The sequence below is a fragment of the Pleurodeles waltl genome, chromosome 9, assembly GCF_031143425.1.
Source record: "Pleurodeles waltl isolate 20211129_DDA chromosome 9, aPleWal1.hap1.20221129, whole genome shotgun sequence".
Taxonomy (NCBI): domain Eukaryota; kingdom Metazoa; phylum Chordata; class Amphibia; order Caudata; family Salamandridae; genus Pleurodeles; species Pleurodeles waltl.
The window spans coordinates 31,380,334-31,405,483 of NC_090448.1; the positions used below are offsets into that span (position 1 = coordinate 31,380,334).

The following is a 25,150-nucleotide window of genomic DNA, read 5'->3' on the forward strand; positions in this document are numbered from 1 at the left end:
CTCGATAGCTCTTGATAATGTCTGTCAAACTCAATGTCCAGGCAAGCAAGGCCCCACAAATTGACTGTTGAAAACAGTCTGAGGCAACATAGAACAAGCCACTATCTTTTTTCATCTACTCAAAGTCTCTAATCTCTCATATTTATTTGTATAGCCGTGGTGACGTTTTGGGGTTAGACAATAACTTACTGCGATGCAGCATCCCTGGATCCGGCTTTGGTGAACGTCTAGGGACCAGCTGTTTACGAAGATGACTGGAGCTCACCCTTACTGTTTCATTAGTGTGCAAAGTTTGAGAGCTCTGGCATATTTGTCCTTCATTTGATGTGCTTTCAATCAGTTTATTTTGATGTTGTTCCAATTTATGGATATTTTGAATTTCGGTACTTTAATGTGGGCAGATGTAGGTTGATGGTACCTCTCTCCAGATGGCTGTGGATAATGGCTCGGTCAGTCCCTAATTTTGTTCAACATATTTATTTATTCACTTGAGCGCGACTGATCTGAATAGACGTCCATGTGCTCTACAAGAGAACAACATGCGGGGGTTGGGGTTAATCTCTTACTTGGAAACAACAAGTAACCAATGAAGGCAAAATGTTGAAAAGATAATAGCTGTCAAAGCCGGTCACAGTGTGGTACACAGAGGAAAGCAAATTGAGAATAAAGGACAACACAACAGGCAAATGTCCTGAGGGAGCGATAAGGAGGAAGATGGCAGAAGGTTTAGGAGGTTGGCGTAAGGTGCACTATGATGTAGGTGGTTTTGGAAATTTGGAATGGGAGAAAAACCTGAGTTGGAGTGACCTTGAATTTGAAGGCAGTCGAGTTGTGTGTAGAGTCGGGTAGAAGTAAAGTAGATACGAGGAAAGGGAGAGATGAAAGGCCAGGAAGTTGGACCATGGAAGTTCTAGGGGAGGACGTGGAAGGGTAAAGAAAGTCGAGGTAGAGAATGAAATGGAGGACAGTGAATGGAGAACTTTGAGCAAGAGACCTTAAGTAGAGAGTAGTAGAAGGGGTTTATGATAGAAAGAGCAGCAGAAGAGAAGGACGGTAAGCTAGGCAGAGATTGGAGGGTGGTGGGGCTGGCCAGGCCTGTGCAGGATGACCTATTGCAACATTTAACACATTCCGGCCTTGACAATCTGGGTCAGTTGCCCACAGTTGCATATGCTGGCAAGCCCGCCCTTTTGCTCATGAAGTCCTTTTTCACTGGCTTCTTCCATACACATTTTCCTCCCCTCTTTCACCTCACCTGGAGGTAATTGTGGCTGTGGAGTACCACACAGCCCACCACTCTTCCCCCACCTTGAGCATCGTCGAGCATTGAGGCCCTAACCTGATCTTATTTGAGGATATTCCTCTTATGGCATCTCTGTTAAAGTTTCATGCTGGGCATACAGTAGGTAACAAACTTGGTTTGGAAGAAGTGCTGCATCAATCCGGTCAGTTAATTAAAGCAGCGACTTCTGTATACTACCTCACCCCAAGATTTAAGGGATAACAATATTTCCTTTCTTTAATTAGGCAGGGACACTTGTTACAGTTTCCTTTTGTCTAAGCTATGGGATTGCCCTTTACTTACCCCTAAGTGTATTTTACCTCCTTTACATCTGATGCAATGAACATTGACAAATGCTGCTCCTTCTTGCATCTTGTGCCCTGACTTTTTTCCACCTACTGTCTCGCATCAGTTCTCCGCCCTGAGATCTTCACACATAGAGCATCTCTGCCCAAATGAGGGATCTCTAAGCACTTCTTCAAAGTGAAATTGAGTGCTGCCATTTTAGTGCATCTGCCCCTTCACTTCTGGGGTGGTTGGGGCAGTAACTTTTTTTTTGGTCTGTGGAGGCAAAGGTTCCTGCACATGGGCTCTGCCTTTTGACTTCAGTTCTCTTCAAAACAAAAAAAGGACTTTTGTTTGACTTCACTTTTTGGGGGATTTGTCACCTTTCAATGCAGTTTGTGTCAGTGCACCTTCAGTCATTACCAACAGCGATTTCCAACTATTTTTTTGTTTTTTATAACATTGAGCTCCATTTTTTTTATTGCTAGGAAAAGCCAGCAAAGTATAAGATGGTACAATGTGTTACACATATGCTGGATGCACCAACAGAATTTATGAGCCATACTGAAATAAATCTGATGTCTTGAACCATAATTAAACAAGGAAGTTCACTAGTTGGAACTACATTTTATAAAACGAAAGTCTGTTTCACAAGCCCCTTAGAACTTTAAGGGCTAATCCATAAGCTCTACTGGATGGAGAATGCACCCTGCTCCATCTCTGCTAATGCATAAATGTTCTCAAACTTGTTTTCTGAATACAGAGTGAATGGTGAGATGTGGTGAGGATGCATTTACACAAGGGGATGGTTTGAAGCCTGGGACGGGGGCACCAGGTTAACCCTGACTTGGGATGTGTTTTCATCAGTCTTCCTTGATGGTTGGGTGAGAATGTTTCTGATAAACAAAAACAGTGCTAGAGATAGTTGGCAATGAATAGCTTTCCCTTCTCCAGCATGACATTATTGTCCAATGATGTGAATATTGGCCCACAGACTTTTGGAGGAGAGGGGTGAAGGGAGATAGCTGCAACTATTAATGAGATTAATACTCCTGTAGTGAGCTCACTTTAATGGATACCTTTCCTATTCTAAAATCCCATGGTCAAAGAGTTTTATTGTTTAGCAATTAAAATGGTGCCATTCCCCCCCCAATCCCTTTAACAGAGAATACAGATTGTTTGCCACTGCAAATGGCCTTCCTGATTTGTACAGTTTTCTTCTTTTGTCTAGGTTGGGGTCACTGTGGCTCAGACAACGATGGAGCCACATCTTCTGGAGGCATGCGTGCGAGACGTACTGAATGAAACGGCCCCCAGGGTCATGGCCGTACTAGAGCCGCTGAAAGTCACCATCACAAATTTCCCTGCTGCAGGGGTGAGTATCCCTACTTGCATGACACATGCTCCCTATTTCTACATCTATATTTTTGATTTATTTGGATTCTAAATCACCTTGTTAATAGAACAGGAGTTCCACAGCACGAATCCTTTTGTGGGTTCACATGCTGTGCATTTATTTCCGCCATCTAGTTATTGGGTCTGGTATTGTCTCTTTTCTTCTGTGGGTGTCATCCCCTGAGTAATGTCAGACGGCTCCCTGGAGGTTCCTGTGCGTCCAGAAGGTCGAGGATTGAGAGGCCTGCACTGAATATGTGCCAAAGACACTCAAAACAAGACTCCGACAAGGACTAGCACACTACATCATGGTTGGCACCCAGAAGACAGGGATCCAGTTCTATTGGCAAACGATTGAGGGGCTGAGGCAACACCTCCCAGAGGAGTTCCATTAGTAAGCCAAGTCCATAATCCAGGAAGGAAGAAAGATTGCAGGCTCCTGCCTTAAATCTGCACTGGACCCGGCAGACACCGCGCATGGGCACCACACTCAAGAGGCATGCCTGAGGGAAGGTCTCTGGCTTTAAACTGGAGGCGCAGACATCAGTCGTCAATATGCCTTTCACGGGTGAGGCCCCCTTCAGACAGGCAGTAGACAAAGCACTGCAGCAAATCAGAAAGGATGATGACTCTGCAAAGGCATTGGGGGCACTGCAGTTCAGAGGATCCTTTAGAAGATGAGGGCGGCCACCAGGACATCAACGGGCAGGGCAAGCTTTCCAATACCTAACCAGCACCGCCAGCAACAACAGAGTTTTGTCCAGCTGGTGATGCGGCACACCAGCTTTGGCAACAACCAGCAAGGCAGCCCTTACGAGGGAGAACAAGAGGAAGAGGATAGTCCCCAAGAAGAGGGGGATCAACAAACACGCAACTCCCTTTCTCCACATCTACACCACAGAACACCAGTGGCGGGCAGAATAGCAGGATTCCTCCTGGAGTAGAGCTCAATCACCTCTTTCGGTGTCCAGGTTCCCACCTCAGACAATTGGATCGCAAACATAATAAGGCATGGTTATTGCATAGAACTCACCAGACCACTGCCACATGGTTCCTCCAAGAGCAAGAACCTCAAGGGAGCAGGAACTTGCACAATTGCAAGAAAAGGTCAAGGAACGTTTCCAAAAATGAACAATAGAGAGCCTTCCTCCAAGGAAGGCAGGTGGTGGAGTCTACTCCACGTACTTCCTAGTACCAAAAACAAGACTTGGCACAGAGATCAATCCTAGACCTCCGATATCTAAACAAGTTAATACAAACGCCACACTTCAAAATGACATATCTACAAGAAATAATCCCACTCCTAAAGAAGAGATTACGTGTCCGCCTTAGACCTAAATGACGCCTACCTGCACATACCAGTGAACGGGAGGCATAAGAACTACCTCAGGTTTGTCGTGGACAAGGTACACTATCAGTTCAGAATGCTACCCTTTGGCATAAAATCCTCACCAAGGGTGTTTATGAAATGCCTAGCGGCAGGGGCAGCACATTTGCAAAGACAGGGCATGCAGGTCTACTCATACCTTGACGATTGTCTAGTAAAAGCAAATTTGATTAAAAAATGCCATCAAGACATGCAAACAGTCATCACCACTCTACAGTGCCTAGGGTTCACCGTAAACCACGAGACATCACCACTTCCGGAGCAGTTGAAGGTATTTATGAGAACAACCATGGATTGAAGAACGGCACAGGCTTACCAAGTCCCCAAGAGGGACAGCAACAGCAGAGCAACCGTGCATATACCAGAAGGGGCACCCTGACTGAGGACAGTCAGGAGATTGATAGGCATGATGGCGTCATGCTTCTCCCTCATACTGCAGGTGAGACTTCATATGCGACCCATACAGGAAAGGCTCTGCAACAGATGGTCACAAGCCATGGGGAGCTGTGAAGATCTAGTGGTTGTCACACAAAGGGTGCAAAACCAAATTGTAAGGAAATGGCTTCCTGTTGCAGTTACCCCCCACTTTTTGCCTGATACTGATGCTGACTTGACTGAGAAGTGTGCTGGGACCGTGCTAACCAGGCCCCAGCACCAGTGTTCTTTCACCTAAAATGTTCCATTGTTTCCACAATTGGCACACCCCTGGCACGCAGATAAGTCCCTTGTAAAAGGTACCAGTGGTACCAAGGGCCCTGTGACCAGGGAAGGTCCCTAAGGGCTGCAGCATATGTTGTGCCACCCTAAGGGACCCCTCACCTAACACATGCACACTGCCATTGCAGATTGTGTGTGTTGGTGGGGAGAAAAAGGCAAAGTCGACATGGCATCCCCCTCAGGATGCCATGCACACAAAATACTACCTGTGGCATAGGTAAGTCACCCCTCTAGCAGGCCTTACAGCCCTAAGGCAGGGTGCACTATACCACAGGTGAGGGCATAGCTGCATGAACAATATGCCCCTACAGTGTCTAAGTCTATTCTTAGACATTGTAAGTACAGTTGTGGCCATATTAAGTATATGGGCTGGGAGTCTGTCAAAAACGAACTCCACAGCTCCATAATGGCTACACTGAATACTGGGAAGTTTGGTATCAAACTTCTCAGAATAATAAACCCACACTGATGCCAGTGTTGGATTTATTAACAAATGCACACAGAGGGCATCTTAGAGATGCCCCCTGTATTTTACCCAATTGTTCAATGCAGGACTGACTGGTCTGTGCCAGCCTGCTGCTGAGACACGAGTTTCTGACCCCATGTGGTGAGGGCCTTTGTGCTCTCTGAGGACAGAAACAAAAGCCTGCTCTGGGTGGAGGTGCTTCACACCTCCCCCTGCAGGAACTGTAACACCTAGCAGTGAGCCGCTCAGGCTTCGTGTTACAATGCCCCAGGGCACTCCAGCTAGTGGAGATGCCCGCCCTCTGGACACAGCCCCCACTTTTGGCGGCAAGTCCAGGGGAGATAATGAGAAAAACAAGGAGTCACCCACCAGTCAGGACAGCCCCTAAGGTGTCCTGAGCTGAGGTGACCACTGCCTTTAGAAATCCTCCATCTTGATTTTGGAGGATTCCCCCAATAGGAATAGGGATGTGCCCCCCTCCCCTCAGGGAGGAGGCACAAAGAGGGTGTAGCCACCCTCAAGGACACTCCCAGACCTAAACACCCCCCTAAATTGAGTATTTAGGGGCTCCCCAGAACCTAGGAAACTAGATTCCTGCAACCTGAAGACGAAGAAGGACTGCTGACCTGAAGCCCTGTAGAGAAGACGGAGACACCAACTGCTTTGGCCCCAGCCCTACCGGCCTGTCTCCCCACTTCGAGAAAAACTGCAACAGCGACGTGTCCCCCCAGGGTCCAGCGACCTCTGAAGCCTCAGAGGACTACCCTGCATCTAAAAGGACCAAGAACTCCCGAGGACAGCGGCCCTGTTCCACAAAAACTGCAACTTTGCAACAAAGAAGCAACTTTTAAAGACCACACGTTTCCCGCCGGAAGCGTGAGACTTTCCACTCTGCACCCGACGCCCCCGGCTCGACCTGCAGAAAACCAACACTACAGGGAGGTCTCCCCGGCGACTATGAGCCCATGAGTAACCAGAGTTGACCCCCCTGAGCCCCCGCAGCGATGCCTGCAGAGGGAATCCATAGGCTCTCCCTGACCGCGACTGCCTGCTTCAAAGAACCCGACGCCGGGTAAAGACCCTGCACCCGCAGCCGCAGGACCTGAAGGATCCGACCTCCAGTGCAGCAGCGACCCCCAGGTGGCCCTCTCCCTTGCCCAGGTTGTGGCTACACCGAGGAGCCCCCCCCCCCTTGCCTGCCTGCTTCGCTGAAGAGACCCCTGGGTCTCCCATTGAAACCAATTGCAAACCTGACACCTGTTTGCACTCTGCACCCGGCCGCCCCTGTGCCGCTGAGGGTGTACTTTTTGTGCTGAATTGTCCCCCCCCCCCCCCCCCCCCCCCGGTGCCCTACAAAACCCCCCTGGTCTGCCCTCCGAAGTCGCAGGTACCTACCTGCTGGCAGACTGGAACCGGGGCACCCCCCTTCTCCATTGAAGCCTATGCGTTTTGGGCACCACTTTGACCTCTGCACCTGACCGGCCCTGAGCTGCTGGTGTGGTAACTTTGGGGTTGCCCTGAACCCCCAACGGTGGGCTACCTTGGACCCAACTTTGAACCCTGTAGGTGCTTTACTTACCTGCAAAACTAACCAAAACTTACCTCCCACAGGAACTGTTGAAAATTGCACTGTCTAGTTTTAAAATAGCTTATTGCAATTTTTGCTAAAACTGTACATGATATTGTGTTGATTCAAAGTTCCTAAGCTACCTGAGTGAAATACCTTTCATTTGAAGTATTCCTTGTAAATCTTGAACCTGTGGTTCTTAAAATAAGCTAAGAAAATATATTTTTCTATATAAAAACCTATTGGCCTGGAATTGTCTGAGTGTGTGTTTCTCATTTATTGCCTGTGTGTATGTACAACAAATGCTTAACACTACCCTCTGATAAGCCTACTGCTCGACCACACTACCACAAAATAGAGCATTAGTATTATCTCTTTTTGCCACTATCTTACCTCTAAGGGGAACCCTTGGACTCTGTGCATGCTATTTCTTATTTTGAAATAGTACATACAGAGCCAACTTCCTACACAAATAGAATGGTGGAATCCAACAAATGTGAGAGGACAGGGATTCCTTTCAAACTACCAGCTGCCAAAGTGACCATAACGACGGACGCATCCCACAATGGAACAGCCTCAACGCACTACTGAAGTGAAAAGACTCCTGTGGGATCACAGTGAGTGGCACCATCAAGAACAACACTGATGCCATTGTGGAACCTGAGCATAGTACTCGCACCGCTGATGACTGAGCCATTTAAGCAAATGCACAAAACTGAGTTGAAGTTTTTAACCGTTAAGGTAGCATTCCTCATAGCGATCACATCCTTTTGCAGAGTTGGGGAGCTACAAGCACTCACAATCAAAGAACCATAACTTCAAATTCACAAGGACAAGGTTGTCCTGAGCACAAACCCACAGTTTCTACCAAAGGTGGTTTTGCAATTCCATGTTAACCAAAGCATCAAACTACTTGCTTTTTTCCAGGTTCCAAAGTCGCAGACCGAACGGACACTGCACAAATTGGACGTGCGAAGAGCACTAATTTACTAACTACAAGAGACAAATACAATTTGGAAAGGAAACAAACTTTGTCCCCTTTGCCAGGGCAAGCAAGGGCACACCTGTAACGAAGGGGACAATCGCATGATGGATAGCAGAACTATCCAAACCTGCTCCACAATGGCAGGAAAAGCTTTACCCACACGCTCCCAGGGCACACTCAATCAGGAAGAAGGGCGCAACCCTAGCATTCCTAACATACGTACCCATTGGCGACATCTGTATGGCTGTGGCTGGTGATTCCCCCCCACCTTCATGAAACACTATTGTGTGGACATCCAGATAAACAAGAAATCACAGGTGGGACAGAGTGCTATAACACCTGTTTGTCAACTCATCCACATTTCAACCCAATCTAACCAAGGAACCATACACCACTACATTAAACACATTAGACTCTTCTGAAAAGGAGACAAGTCTCCCTTCAAAGCCTTCAGTACATGAGGCCAAAAGAAATGATTTGCCAACTAAGCACTACCAGAGTGCATCCACTGCTGGTAACCTCAGCACGTGTTTGTGCAGTAGGACATTTGCTAGACTTTCACTTCAAAGACTGTGAAATGGGGAAAGCAGCATCAGAGCAGAGTCGTTTCACATCACCCTCTCTCCTGACCATGTTCCCGCATTAGGAGATGTTTTGATGCCAAGTGTCCCAAGTACTTACATGAAGAAGGTGCCACAATGAAAGCTTCTGGAGATGCCAGCATTCCATCCAAAGTGGCTTTAAAGGGGAAAATGTCTGTCTGTCTGCGGTAAAAGTCTCTTGTGATGGTCAAGTTGTCAAAAACATTAAAACAGCATCTAGAGTGCCTAAATCCTTTTTGATAGTGGATCTCCTGTTTGCTCCTAAGACGCAGAATCCATAATTGACTACAGTTGCGTCCTCTTACTCGACGATCAGCTCTTTGCTTAGTTTACACCGCTTTCATTGGTGCTCATACTGCAGATTCCTGCGGGTGTTAGTTTCTTTGGAAGCTGTGCAACTAATGGCATTTCCAGCTGTCTCAGGAACTTTAATAAATTCTCCTTCGGTGCCAGTCACCATCATCGAAGTTTGAAGATGCCAACTGACCCCTGTTCTATGTCCAGGTGGTTCTGATGGTATTTAAAAAAAAAAAAAAAAAAACATAATCAAGGTCTTCAGCCAAACATGGTTCTAAAGACCTTGCATAATTTTAGCAAAAAAGACTGTAGATCGTTCCCCTAAGAACCTTGGGGTAGTCTGTCCAAGGGGGCGTGTTATGCTTATTGCATGCATTTGATGTTTATTTTCATTTTACTATGGGATGCAAAGGAATGCGTCTATATGCCTTGGAAAAAGACTTGCTGCAAGCCCCTGTGATAAATAACTAAACTCGGGAGACCCACCCAGAGTCTGATACTCATTCAGTACTTTGTGCCGAGCCATGTATAGGAACACTTCACATAAGAGCAAATTAATAAATACGCACTTTCGGTTTATTGCATTACATTTTGCTTGAGACAAGGGTAAAGCTTCCCATGAAGGTTACCATCAGGGGAAAATAACTTCTTGGCTGTGGTTCATGCATTGGGGGAGGATCAGATCACCCTTAGCTAGGCTTCCCTTCCTAGGACCATTGTGCAGCTGCCATTCCTGCCAGGACTCTTTTGCCCACAGGCACATGATCCAGGCGTGGGGTCAGCAGCATCGCATCTCACCCCTTGTGTTCCATGCTTTACAGGCTGCATACTAAAAAGTTAAAATATACTTATATAGGAATGATCTTAAGGCTGAGCACATCGCTTCTCATTAAAGAGATCTAACTTTCACAGTCTTTATTTTGACTGAACGTTGACAGCCCTTTCTTCGAATATAAACAATGCTTCACAAGTTTTATAGACCCATGACCCACTTTTTAGAACTATAAACCTTCACGACCCACCTAGCTTTAATGGACAACAAGTGCGCAATTTTATTGTGTTAACCAGAGCGCTGTGTGGCAGCACATTTTCCATTGAATTGACCACTACATTTGTGCAGACCTGGTTTTACTTGTAAAACTACATTTTACACACATGATGTGTGGAAATCGGGTTTCAGTGAATATTAATTTCTGTGTCACCAAGTAGTCTCTTGATTTGATCCTATTACCATCTCTGCTTCCATCACACTTCAGATTTACTAAAAATGTGCTTCATTTCTGCTTTCCTAAGTGTTGAATGTGTTCAGTTCATTTACAGGTATTTACATTTTGTTGTATTAAAAACAATGACATCCCATACAGCCTTTACTTTCACACTCCCTGTACCCCAGAAGGATTGTCACATAATTCACTTTACTTTTCTTTCTCTGCCTGCAAAGTGATAGTTTATAAACCCGGTCCCCATGCAAAAAATAAAAAATAAGCAACAAGTCAGAAGACAGTCTTTGAAGCGCATCAAATGTAACACAATAAATTCAGAATTTAAAGGCATCTTTATTTATTGCCTGGACTTTCATGGCCCACCAACACGTGGGTTGGTCGCGACACATTTGGGAAACCCTGATCTAGGGATATTGCATTCATATATGTGGTCTGCAGTTCTACAGTGAAATGCTCCAAAAAGCACATCCTGCCTGGTTTGGCACTGGAGCAAGTCCTTTTCCCCCACACTAGGTGGGGGGGTGCGGGGGGATTCAGGAGGAGAATCACTAGCAAAGCCTGTGATGCAACAACTGGAGTTAGAGCCTGGGAGGGCAGAGTGAGTCAGCCCATAGTGCCATGATTGTAGCATCCGCATGATGTTGAGCGACCTGGAGGTGACATTGCACCCTTCTCCTCCACAGCTGCATGGCCACACTCAAACATCAATGAAAGTAGGTTTGGTGTCGCCAGCGGTCATCAACCAAGCTTGAAAGCCGATGGTGGGCCTGAGGAAAAGACAGGGTCTTAGAGGTTTTATACAGTAAACCATGGACTCTATCTTGGACCTACCACAGCAGGATAAAGTAGCACTCAGCTACCGCCAGGTTTCCTGAAGATCGTGGGTCAGCAATCTTGATGCGACCCAGGGTAGGCACTTGTTACAGTTGTGGCATCACGCCACATAGACCGTTAGTCATTCACAAAAACAGCTTTGGGCTACTGCAAAAGCTTTTTCCCAGCAGTGGGTGAGAAGAGGCGGTCAGGTGTTCTGCACTACCCAAGTATTGAGGAAGATCTGAGCGCCCCATCCCCTGCATTTAAGGAGTTAATAGGGTAAAATATTAGTATTTGTGCATGTTATGACGTACAAAATGATCATTGAAATGGCTGTGTGCGTTGGACACTGTAATGCTATCTGTATTTAACCACCACCTCCATCTTGACCACTGACTTCATTTTGGTGCTCAGCTTAGCTACACACACCACCTCATTGGTGGTGCGGGTATTTTTCCGCGCACAGCTTGTGCAACATGTTTTTGCTCTTTCTCACTGAACACTGGCACAAAACAGGGGGGAGTAGAGATGAAAAAATGTTCCAGGCTGAGAATGTTTATGGTAAGGCAGGGAACAGCTCGGACTTGGAAAAACACAGTGAGTTGGCCAATCTCTAGCGTGTTCTCTTTAACAACTGACCTGGTACGGCCAGTGTTTAAACAACAACTTCCTCGATGGGAGGGGCGGTTTCTAGAATTCTCCTCTCCAGTTTGTTTAAAGTGTATAAGGGGAGGAAGCTTAACAACCAGAGCTAGAAGGAACTCATTTTGAGGGGGAACGTATTGCTTAGAAGATAATCTTTGTGGGTAGTGCTCTCCCCATGCCTCGGTTGCCCAGGTTCCACGACCTGAAGTTGGCAGATGAAGGGATGATGTCTGTGTCAAGCCCCATGGTGATGCCTTTTTAATTCTTATTTTTAGCTTTTCGGTGTGCATGCATGAATACGTGGTCATTATATGTGTGTGTGTGTTTTTATATGTTCGATGGCATGTGTAGCTGCAGATACACATGCTGTGCACATCCCGCCATCTGCTGTTGGGCTCGGAGTGTTACAAGTTGTTTTTCTTCGAAGAAGTCTTTTCGAGTCACGAGACCGAGGGACTCCTCCCATTTCGACTCCATTGCGCATGGGCGTCGACTCCATCTTAGATTGTTCTTTTTCTGCCATGGGGTTCGGACGTGTTCCTTTTCGCTCCGTGTTTCGGGTCGGAAAATTTGTTAGAATCTCGGAAAAAACGTCGGTATTGTTTGCGTTGGGTATCGGGTTAGTTACAACAGATCGACACCGAATTTTGAAGAGCTCCGGTGGTCCTTCGGGTTTTTTTCGATTCCCCCTTCGGGCCTGGTCGGCCCGGCCACGTGCGACTTCAAGGCTGATGGAACGGACCCCATTCCGCTTCTGTCCAAAATGCCATAACAAGTATCTGTATACGGATCAGCATCTGGTCTGTAACTTGTGCTTGTCCCCAGAGCTCAAGGAAGATACTTGTGAGCCCTGTCGAGCGTTTCGGTCCAGAAAGACGTTAAGAGACCGAAGAGCCAGAAGACTGCAGATGGCGTCGACGCCGACAGGACAAGACCTTTTCGAGGAGGAAGAGGAAGCTTTCTCCATCCAAGAGTCTGACTCGGAAGAGCTCGAGGCCGAAGAAATACCGAAAACCGTAAGACGTCGAAACATAAGACTCACGAGAAGTCAACAAAAGCCCAGGGGACGCCACCGCCAACAGGCCATGGCTTAACCCAAAAAATAGGTGACCGAGCCAAGGCACCGAAAAAGGGCACGCTGGTGTCGAAGTCATCCGACTCCGGTCGAGATACCGCCACACAGCAATCTCGGACCAGAGACATCGGCTCAGAGAAATTTCGGCACCGGGACAGCGGCACCGAACAAATTCGGCACTGAGAAACCACCACGCCGAAAATTACAAAGGTTTCTTCGGAGCCTAAAAAGACGTCCGAAAAAGTTTCGGTTCCGAAACATCCAGCCTCGGAGCCGAAAACAGGTTCCTATACAGAGGAACAGGGATTGTCCTTCCAAATGCAAAAACCTAGATTTGGAGAGGAACTTCAAGCTGTAGAGCCAGACTATACTCAAAGGAGGCTCCACATTCATCAAGACACAGGGAAGATAACCACTCTTCCCCCAATTAAAATAAAAAGAAAACTTGCCTTTCAAAAAAAAGGACAAGGAGCCACAGGCAAAGGTGGCAAAGAAAACAGCTCCACCACCGTCTCCACCACCATCAGTGCACACATCACCAGTAGCAACTCCTCCACTGATGCACTCCCCGACTCATACTGCCATGAGTCAAAATGATCCCGATGCATGGGACCTTTACGATGCTCCAGTATCGGACAATAGCCCAGACTCGTACCCTGCCAGGCCGTCCCCTCCTGAGGACAGTACATCTTACACACAGGTGATCGCAAGGGCAGCTGCTTTCCATAACGTCACCTTGCATTCCGAACCAATTGAGGATGACTTTTTGTTTAATACGCTATCCTCCACTCATAGCCAATACCAAAGACTACCTATGCTCCCAGGAATGCTAAAACATTCAAAACAAATCTTTCAGGATCCTGTTAAAGGCCGAGCCATAACTCCAAGGGTGGAGAAAAAGTACAAGCCACCGCCAACAGAGCCTGTTTATATTACAACCCAGTTAACACCGGACTCAGTAGTTGTCGGGGCAGCTCGTAAGAGAGCGAACTCTCATACCTCGGGGGACGCACCACCTCCAGACAAAGAGAGTCGCAAATTTGATGCTGCGGGCAAAAGGGTTGCAGCACAAGCAGCAAACCAATGGCGCATTGCCAATTCGCAAGCACTTTTGGCAAGATATGATAGAGCTCACTGGGATGTGATGCAACATTTGATAGAACACTTACGCAAGGAGTTCCAAAAAAGAGCACAACAAGTTGTGGAAGAAGGACAAAGTATCTCTAATAATCAGATACGGTCTTCAATGGATGCAGCAGATACGGCTCCAAGGACAGTAAATACTGCAATAACAATAAGAAGGCACGCATGGCTGCGCACGTCAGGTTTCAAGCCGGAAATTCAACAAGCCGTGCTAAATATGCCATTTAATGAACAGCAGTTGTTTGGGCCGGAAGTCGACACTGCTATTGATAAACTCAAGAAAGACACTGATACAGCAAAAGCCATGGGCGCACTCTACTCCCCGCAAAGCAGAGGCACATTTTGCAAAACACCTTTTAGGGGAGGGTTTCGAGGACAACCTACAGAAACCACAACATCACAAACAAGGCCCACTTACCAAAGCCAATATCAGCGGGGACGTTTTCGGGGGCAATATAGAGGGGGACAACAAAAAAAAATAGAGAAATTTCAAAGCCCCAAAAGTCCTCAAAATAAGCAGTGACTTAAAAGTCACACATCCCCATCACATAACACCTGTGGGGGGAAGACTAAGCCAATTTTACAAACATTGGGAGGAGATAACAACAGATACTTGGGTACTAGCAATTATCCAGCATGGTTATTGCATAGAATTTCTCGAATTCCCTCCAACAGTCCCACCGAAAACACACAGTATGTCAAAACAACATATAAATCTTCTAGGATTAGAAGTTCAAGCATTGCTCCAAAAAGAGGCAATAGAATTAGTACCAAAACAAGAACTAAACACAGGAGTTTACTCACTGTACTTTCTGATACCCAAAAAAGACAAAACTCTAAGACCTATACTAGATCTCAGAATATTAAATACATACGTCAAATCAGACCACTTTCACATGGTTACATTACAAGAAGTAATCCCACTGCTCAAACAACAAGACTACATGACAACACTGGATCTAAAGGATGCATATTTCCATATACCAATATATCCTTCACACAGAAAGTATCTAAGGTTTGTATTCCAAGGGATACATTACCAATTCAAAGTGTTGCCATTCGGAATAACGACTGCGCCAAGAGTTTTTACAAAATGTCTAGCAGTAGTAGCTGCACATATCAGAAGGCAGCAAATACATGTGTTCCCGTACCTAGACGATTGGTTAATCAAAACCAACACGCAAATACAGTGTTCACAACACACAAATTATGTCCTAGAAACCCTACACAAACTAGGTTTCTCAATCAATTACTCAAAGTCACACCTTCTGCCGTGTCAAGCACAGCAATACCTAGGAGCAACAATCAACACAGTAAAAGGAATTGCCACTCCAAGTCCACAAAGAGTCCAAACATTCCACAATGTAATACAAGCCATGTATCCAAACCAAAAGATACAGGTCAAATTAGTAATGAAACTCCTAGGCATGATGTCCTCATGCCTAGCCATTGTCCCAAACGCAAGGTTGCACATGCGGCCCTTACAACAGTGCCTAGCATCACAGTGGTCACAGGCACAGGGTCAACTTCTAGATCTGGTGTTGATAGACCGCCAAACATACATCTCGCTTCAATGGTGGAACAGTATAAATTTAAACCAAGGGCGGCCTTTTCAAGACCCAGTGCCACAATACGTAATAACGACAGATGCATCCATGACAGGGTGGGGAGCACACCTCAATCAACACAGCATCCAAGGACAATGGGACATTCAGCAAAGACAGTTTCATATAAACCACTTAGAACTGTTAGCTGTGTTTCTAGCGCTCAAAGCATTTCAACCCATAATAACCCACAAATACACTCTTGTCAAAACAGACAACATGACAACAATGTATTACCTAAACAAACAGGGAGGAACACACTCGACACAGTTGTGTCTCCTAACACAAAAAATATGGCATTGGGCGATTCACAACCACATTCGCCTAATAGCACAATTTATTCCAGGGATTCAGAATCAGTTAGCAGACAATCTCTCTCGGGATCACCAACAGATCCACGAATGGGAAATTCACCCCCAAATACTGAACACTTACTTCAGAATGTGGGGAACGCCACAAATAGATCTATTTGCAACAAAAGAAAACTCAAAATGCCAAAACTTCGCATCCAGGTACCCACAACATCCGTCTCGGGGCAATGCACTATGGATGAACTGGTCGGGGATATTTGCGTACGCTTTTCCCCCCTCTCCCACTTCTTCCATATCTAGTAAACAAGTTGAGTCAAAACAAACTCAAACTTATACTAATAGCACCAACATGGGCAAGGCAACCTTGGTACACAACACTACTAGACCTATCAGTAGTACCTCATGTCAAACTGCCAAACATACCAGATCTGTTAACACAACACAAACAACAGATCAGACATCCAAATCCAGCATCGCTGAATCTAGCAATTTGGCTCCTGAAATCCTAGAATTCGGGCACTTAGACCTCACACAGGAATGTATGGAGGTCATAAAACAAGCTAGAAAACCTACCACTAGACACTGCTATGCAAATAAGTGGAAAAGATTTGTTTATAACTGCCATAATAATCAAATTCAACCTTTACACGCATCTGCAAAAGAGATAGTAGGATACTTACTACATTTGCAAAAATCGAAACTAGCTTTCTCTTCCATTAAAATACATCTTACGGCAATTTCAGCTTACCTGCAAATTACGCACTCAACTTCATTGTTTAGGATACCAGTCATAAAAGCGTTTATGGAAGGCCTAAAGAGAATTATACCACCAAGAACACCACCAGTTCCTTCATGGAACCTCAACATTGTCTTAGCACGACTCATGGGTCCACCTTTTGAGCCCATGCACTCTTGTGAAATGCAATACTTAACGTGGAAAGTAGCATTTTTAATTGCCATCACATCTCTAAGAATAGTGAGTGAAATTCAAGCATTTACCATTCAAGAACCATTTATTCAAATACACAAGAATAAAGTTGTTCTACGGACCAATCCTAAATTTTTACCAAAAGTAATCTCACCGTTCCACTTGAATCAAACGGTAGAATTACCAGTGTTCTTCCCACAGCCAGATTCAATAGCTGAAAGAGCACTACATACATTAGACATCAAAAGAGCACTAATGTACTACATTGACAGAACAAAACTAATTCGAAAGACAAAACAACTATTTATCGCCTTTCAAAAACCTCATACAAGAAATCCAATTTCAAAACAAGGCATTGCTAGATGGATAGTTAAGTGCATTCAAACCTGCTATCTTAAAGCTAAAAGAGAACTGCCTATTACACCAAAGGCACACTCAACTAGAAAGAAAGGTGCTACCATGGCCTTCCTAGGGAATATTCCAATGCACGAAATATGTAAGGCAGCAACATGGTCTACGCCTCATACATTTACCAAGCACTACTGTGTAGACGTGCTATCCGCACAACAAGCCACAGTAGGCCAAGCTGTACTAAGAACTTTATTTCAAACTACTTCAACTCCTACAGGCTGAACCACCGCTTTTGGGGAGATAACTGCTTACTAGTCTATGCACAGCATGTGTATCTGCAGCTACACATGCCATTGAACGGAAAATGTCACTTACCCAGTGTACATCTGTTCGTGGCATTAGTCGCTGCAGATTCACATGCGCCCACCCGCCTCCCCGGGAGCCTGTAGCCGTTTAGAAGTAGATCTTAAACATTTGTACATTTGTAAATATATTACTTGAAACTTCATTATGTACATACGCATTCACTCCATTGCATGGGCACTATTACTAGCATACACAACTCCTACCTCACCCTCTGCGGGGAAAACAATCTAAGATGGAGTCGACGCCCATGCGCAATGGAGTCGAAATGGGAGGAGTCCCTCGGTCTCGTGACTCGAAAAGACTTCTTCGAAGAAAAACAACTTGTAACACTCCGAGCCCAACACCAGATGGCGGGATGTGCACAGCATGTGAATCTGCATCGACTAATGCCACGAACAGATGTACACTGGGTAAGTGACATTTTCCATATGTTTGATGGCATGTATAGCTGGAGATACACATGCTTTGCATAAGTCTGCCATCTAGTGTTGGGCTCGGAGTGTACAAGTTTTTTTTCTACTGTGCATGGGCATCAAGTCCTTTATTAGATTGTTTTCTTCCCGCCATCGGGTTAATACATGTTTCCTCTCGCTCCAGTAGATCTCGGTTCGGTACTATCTGAACTTCTCTCTTCTATAAACGTCGGTATAGTTTTTGATCAGGGTTTTCCAATCTTACATTTGATCCGATTTATAATCGTCTGGGTCGATTACACGCCCCGTAGGGGCGACTTCGTCCTTCTTGGGCCTCCATCGACGCGTGGTAGTCGAACAATGTTAGGCTGAGGGAACGGACTCTGTTTCGCTTTTGCACTCTGTGTCACGCCAAGGTTCCATACACCGAACAGCACTCCATGTGCAATCTGTCTCTCTCCAGATCACAGAGAAGAGAACTGTGACGCTTGCCGGTCCTTTCGTTCTAAGAAGACTCTTAGGGATCGAAGAGCACGTCGATTTGGAGATGGCATCCAAGTAGTCAGAAAAAAAACGCCCGACATCTTTGGGAAAGAACACACACAAGAGGAATTGGCACACCACGCGACTGTTTCCATAGCAGACTCTGATTTGGATCGAGATTCCGATGTTGACTGCCAATCCATCCTACCGTCGCAGTACGTGAGTACATCTGCTCCCTCCCATCACCCAAAGACAATCGTAAAGACTTCGGCACTGGTCTTGGGTCCCCCACCGCTTGCCAGCCATGATCGGACCCAAAAAATACAATCGGATGACCAACCCTGGGGTACGGCGCTGAAGCAAAAGGCCAAACTGCATTCAGCACCGAGCAAACAGCTTGCAACACCTGTTGCAAACTCAGGCACTTTTAGCAAGATACGATAGAGCTCATTGGGACCAAATGGAAGATTTGTTGCAATACCTTCCACCAGAACACCCAAAATGGGCACAACAGATAGTAACGGAGGGGCAGGCTATTTCCAATAACCAAATCAGATCCGCTATAGATGCAGCAGATACAGCCGCAAGGGGTTTCAACACCAGTGTCATCATTAGAAGGCACACATAGTTAAGGGCTTCAGGGTTTAAGCCAGAAATACAACAGGCAGTGTTGAATATGCCCTTTAATAAGCAACACCTATTTGGGCCAGAAGTTGGTACCACAATAGAAAAGCTAAAAAAGGACTCTGATACAGCTAAAGCTATGGGTGCGCTACACACTTCACCTCCTCGGGGAACTTTTCAGACCGCAGTTTAGGGATGGTTTCAAACCATCAACTTCAGAGCCATCCACATCCCAACAGAAACAAGGGCCACATTTCTACAACAGGGGCTCTTACAGAGGAAATAATTATAGAGGGAAAGCTAAATCGACCGCCACAAGAGGTTCTTCCACCTCAACCTAACAGTGACTTTTTACAAAGCATGCATCTCCTATGGGAGGAAGACTGGAAAATGTTTACCCACAATGGCACAACATTACTACAGATCAATGGGCTCTATCAATTATCCAACATGGTTATTGCCTAGAACGTATCTCTACTCCACCAAACAGTCCCCCCTCACTCGCACAAACTTACTCTGGAACATTAAATTTATTAAAACAGGAGGTACAATCACTACTACTCAAAGGTGCCATAGAGATGGTACCTCTATCCCAACAAGGGTCGGGAGTGTATTCACCATACTTCCTCATACCAGAGAAAGATGATACTCTCAGACCAATCTTAGATCTCAGACCCCTTAATCAGTATACTCTTTCAGAACACTTTCACATAGTCACTCTACAAGAGATCATTCCCCTGCTACAGACACAAGATTACATGACCGCATTAGATCTAAAAGTTGATTAGTTCCACATTCTCATACATCCAGCACATCGAAACTATGTAAGATTTGTTATAGCATGAAGGCACTACCAAGGCAAAGTACTACCCTTCGGAGTAACAGCAGCACTAAGGGTATTCACCAAATGCCTAGCAGTGGTTGCAGCATTCCTCAGAAGACAACATATACATGTCTTTCCGTTTCTCGACGACTGGCTCATAGAAGCCACTACAATTCAGATCTGTCCACAGCATACACAGAATACAGTGGACACCACACAACCTAGTATTCACAATCAATTATCAGAAATCTCTGCTACTGAATTGATGGCGGGTTAAACCTTACAAATGCACCTGCCTTGGACTACCATAAATATTAAAACTCTGTGAACTATATTGTCGCCCAATATCTATGGCTATACCTGTGCACAAATCAGAATCAGTATCAGAAATCTCACCTGCAGCCAGCCCAAATACAACCTTATCTAGGAGCAGTTCTGAACACTCAGTCAGCATTAGCGTACCCAAAGCCAGCGAGAATTCAAGCATTTCACAATCTCATATCTCATCTGCAATACAAGCACACTTACACAGTGAAGTTGGTCATGAAACTCTAGGGAATGATGGCCTCATGCATAGCAATAGTACCCAATGCAAGACTGCACATGAGACCACTACAGCAGTGTCTTTCTCAACAATGGTCTCGGGCACAGGGTCACATTTAGGATTTAGTGTTGTTGGACTGCCAGACTGACCGCTCTCTGCAATGGTGAAATTACACCAACCTATCAAAAGGGCGGCCCTTTCAGGACCCTGTACCTCAGACCATAATCACAACGGATGCATCAATGATGGGTTGGGGAGCCCATCTCAACAACCTCACTATACAAGGGGATTGGGACTCAATCCAACAAACTTATCACATAAACCATTTGGAATTACTAGCAGTGTTCCTCGCACTCAAAGCTTTTCAAACCCAAATCACACACAAGACAGTGTTAATAAGGACAGACAACATGACCACAATGTATTTTCTGCAAAAACAGGAGGGGGGAATCACACTCATCTCAGTTGTTCCTTCTATCACACACAATTTGGAAATGGGCAATTCACAATCACATTCAACCACTAGCAGTGTGTATCCCAGGAATACACAGTCAACGAGCGGACCTCTTACGCAGGACGCAGCAACAAACATACAAATGGGAAATTCAGCCACAAGTGATTGAACATTACTTCCGAATGTAGGGAACAGACCTCTTCACCACAGGCGAAAATGCAAAATGCCCAAACTTTTTTATCCCGGTACTCACACCCTCAATCCAAGTGAAATGCTCCATGGATCAGTTGGTCAGGGATATTTGCTTATGCTTTCCCCCCTCTCCCACTAATTCCATTTCTGGTCAACAAGATCCGTCACACCTCCCTCACTATGATACTCAGCTCCCACGTGGGCACATCAACATTAGTACACAACACTGTTGGATCTTTCTGTAGTGCCACATCACAAGCTCCCAAACAGACCAGACCGATTGACTCAAAACAAAGTTCAAATCAGGCATCCCAATCCTAGTATGCTCAACCTGGTGATTTGGCTCCTGAAGTCATAGAATTTGGCTATTTACAGCTTCCATCTGAATGTATGGATATTCTAAACGAAGCACGCAAACCTACAGCTAGACCGTGTTATGCAGCTAAATGGAAACATTTTGTCTATCATTGTCAGCCCAAAAACATTAACCCACTTAAAGCTTCAGTACAGGATATTGTTTGCTATTTGCTACTCTTACAAAAAGCAAACTTCGCATACTCCTCTATTAAAATCCATGTAACAGCAATAGCTGCTTACCTCCAAAACAGACCGCATACTTCCCTGTTTAGGATACCTGTTATAAAAGCTTTTATGGAAGGCCTTAAAAGGATCATTCCACCTAGAGCTCCACCAGCTCCTGCCTGGAATCTTAACATTGTACTCCGGACTTATGGGCCCACCATTTGGACCCATGCATTCTTGCGCTCTACAGTTTTTGTCATGGAACGTTGCTTTCTTAGTAGCAATTACTTCCTTAAAAAGAGTTTGTGAAATTCAAGCATTTAGTTTAGAAGAACCTTTCTTTGAAATTCACAAAAACAAAATAGTCCTCAGGACAAACCCAAAATTCCTATCAAAAGTAGTTTCACCGTTTCATATCAGTCAGTGGAATTGCCATTCTTCTTTCCACGGCCAGATTCAGTTGCTGTAAGAGCTCTTCATACCCTTGATGTTAAGAGCTCTCATGTACTATATAGATGGAACAAAATATTTTAGAAAGTCTAAATAACTCTCTGTGGCTTTTCAGCAACCTCACAACGGTAATCCTATTTCAAAACAAGGGTTAGCCGGATGGATAGTAAAGTGTATTCAAACTTGCTATCTTCAAGCTAAAATACAGTTAATAGTAACTCCTTGAGCACAATTGTAGGAAGTTGGCTCTGTATGTGCTATTTCAAAGTAAGGAATAGCATGCACAGAGTCCAAGGGTTCCCCTTAGAGGTAAAATAGTGGTAAAAAGAGATAATACTAATGCTCTATTTTGTGGTAGTGTGGTCGAGCAGTAGGCTTATCCAAGGAGTAGTGTTAAGCATTTGTTGTACATACACATAGACAATAAATGAGGTACACACACTCAGAGACAAATCCAGCCAATAGGTTTTTGTATAGAAAAATATATTTTCTTAGTTTATTTTAAGAACCACAGGTTCAAATTTAACATGTAATATCTTATTTGAAAGGTATTTCAGGTAAGTACATTAGGAACTTCAAATCATAAAAATTGCATGTATACTTTTCAAGTTATTGACAAATAGCTGTTTTAAAAGTGGACACTTAGTGCAATTTTCACAGTTCCTGGGGGAGGTAAGTTTTTGTTAGTTTTACCAGGTAAGTAAGACACTTACAGGGTTCAGTTCTTGGTCCAAGGTAGCCCACCGTTGGGGGTTCAGAGCAACCCCAAAGTCACCACACCAGCAGCTCAGGGCCGGTCAGGTGCAGAGTTCAAAGTGGTGCCCAAAACACATAGGCTAGAATGGAGAGAAGGGGGTGCCCCGGTTCCGGTCTGCTTGCAGGTAAGTACCCGCGTCTTCGGAGGGCAGACCAGGGGGGTTTTGTAGGGCACCGGGGGGGACACAAGCCCACACAGAAATTTCACCCTCAGCAGCGCGGGGGCGGCCGGGTGCAGTGTAGAAACAAGCGTCGGGTTCGCAATGTTAGTCTATGAGAGATCTCGGGATCTCTTCAGCGCTGCAGGCAGGCAAGGGGGGGGTTCCTCGGGGAAACCTCCACTTGGGCAAGGGAGAGGGACTCCTGGGGGTCACTTCTCCAGTGAAAGTCCGGTCCTTCGGGTCCTGGGGGCTGCGGGTGCAGGGTCTCTCCCAGGCGTCGGGACTTTGGATTCAAAGAGTCGCGGTCAGGAGAAGCCTCGGGATTCCCTCTGCAGGCGGCGCTGTGGGGGCTCAGGGGGGACAGGTTTTGGTACTCACAGTATCAGAGTAGTCCTGGGGTCCCTCCTGAGGTGTTGGATCTCCACCAGCCGAGTCGGGGTCGCCGGGTGCAGTGTTGCAAGTCTCACGCTTCTTGCGGGGAGCTTGCAGGGTTCTTTCAAGGCTGCTGGAAACAAAGTTGCAGCCTTTCTTGGAGCAGGTCCGCTGTCCTCTGGAGTTTCTTGTCTTTTCGAAGCCGGGGCAGTCCTCAGAGGATGTCGAGGTCGCTGGTCCCTTTGGAAGGCGTCGCTGGAGCAGGATCTTTGGAAGGCAGGAGACAGGCCGGTGAGTTTCTGGAGCCAAGGCAGTTGTCGTCTTCTGGTCTTCCGCTGCAGGGGTTTTCAGCTAGGCAGTCCTTCTTCTTGTAGTTGCAGGAATCTAATTTTCTAGGGTTCAGGGTAGCCCTTAAATACTAAATTTAAGGGCGTGTTTAGGTCTGGGGGGTTAGTAGCCAATGGCTACTAGCCCTGAGGGTGGGTACACCCTCTTTGTGCCTCCTCCCAAGGGGAGGGGGTCACAATCCTAACCCTATTGGGGGAATCCTCCATCTGCAAGATGGAGGATTTCTAAAAGTTAGAGTCACCTCAGCTCAGGACACCTTAGGGGCTGTCCTGACTGGCCAGTGACTCCTCCTTGTTTTTCTCATTATCTTCTCCGGCCTTGCCGCCAAAAGTGGGGCCTGGCCGGAGGGGGCGGGCAACTCCACTAGCTGGAGTGTCCTGCTGGGTTGGCACAAAGGAGGTGAGCCTTTGGGGCTCACCGCCAGGTGTGACAATTCCTGCCTGGGGGAGGTGTTAGCATCTCCACCCAGTGCAGGCTTTGTTACTGGCCTCAGAGTGACAAAGGCACTCTCCCCATGGGGCCAGCAACATGTCTCGGTTTGTGGCAGGCTGCTAAAACTAGTCAGCCTACACAGATAGTCGGTTAAGTTTCAGGGGGCACCTCTAAGGTGCCCTCTGGGGTGTATTTTACAATAAAATGTACACTGGCATCAGTGTGCATTTATTGTGCTGAGAAGTTTGATACCAAACTTCCCAGTTTTCAGTGTAGCCATTATGGTGCTGTGGAGTTCGTGTTTGACAAACTCCCAGACCATATACTCTTATGGCTACCCTGCACTTACAATGTCTAAGGTTTTGTTTAGACACTGTAGGGGTACCATGCTCATGCACTGGTACCCTCACCTATGGTATAGTGCACCCTGCCTTAGGGCTGTAAGGCCTGCTAGAGGGGTGTCTTACCTATACTGCATAGGCAGTGAGAGGCTGGCATGGCACCCTGAGGGGAGTGCCATGTCGACTTACTCGTTTTGTCCTCACTAGCACACACAAGCTGGCAAGCAGTGTGTCTGTGCTGGGTGAGAGGTCTCCAGGGTGGCATAAGACATGCTGCAGCCCTTAGAGACCTTCCTTGGCATCAGGGCCCTTGGTACTAGGAGTACCAGTTACAAGGGACTTATCTGGATGCCAGGGTCTGCCAATTGTGGATACAAAAGTACAGGTTAGGGAAAGAACACTGGTGCTGGGGCCTGGTTAGCAGGCCTCAGCACACTTTCAATTGTAAACATAGCATCAGCAAAGGCAAAAAGTCAGGGGGCAACCATGCCAAGGAGGCATTTCCTTACACAACCCCCCCCCAAACGAAAGAGGATGAGACTAACCTTTCCCAAGAGAGTCTTCATTTTCTAAGTGGAAGAACCTGGAAAGGCCATCTGCATTGGCATGGGCAGTCCCAGGTCTGTGTTCCACTATAAAGTCCATTCCCTGTAGGGAGATGGACCACCTCAACAGTTTAGGATTTTCACCTTTCATTTGCATCAGCCATTTGAGAGGTCTGTGGTCAGTTTGAACTAGGAAGTGAGTCCCAAAGAGGTATGGTCTCAGCTTCTTCAGGGACCAAACCACA

At 46.0% G+C, this 25,150-nt stretch overlaps 1 protein-coding gene across 1 annotated transcript in view; it reads left to right on the top strand.

Moving 5' to 3' along the window:
- QARS1 (glutaminyl-tRNA synthetase 1) overlaps positions 1–25,150 on the top strand; it is a 343,605-nt gene that overhangs the window by 261,236 nt on the left and 57,219 nt on the right. Inside the window, exon 18 of the mRNA XM_069206197.1 lies at positions 2,799–2,942. Coding sequence (XP_069062298.1) covers positions 2,799–2,942 — 144 coding nt within the window. The remainder of the gene's footprint in view (positions 1–2,798; positions 2,943–25,150) is intronic.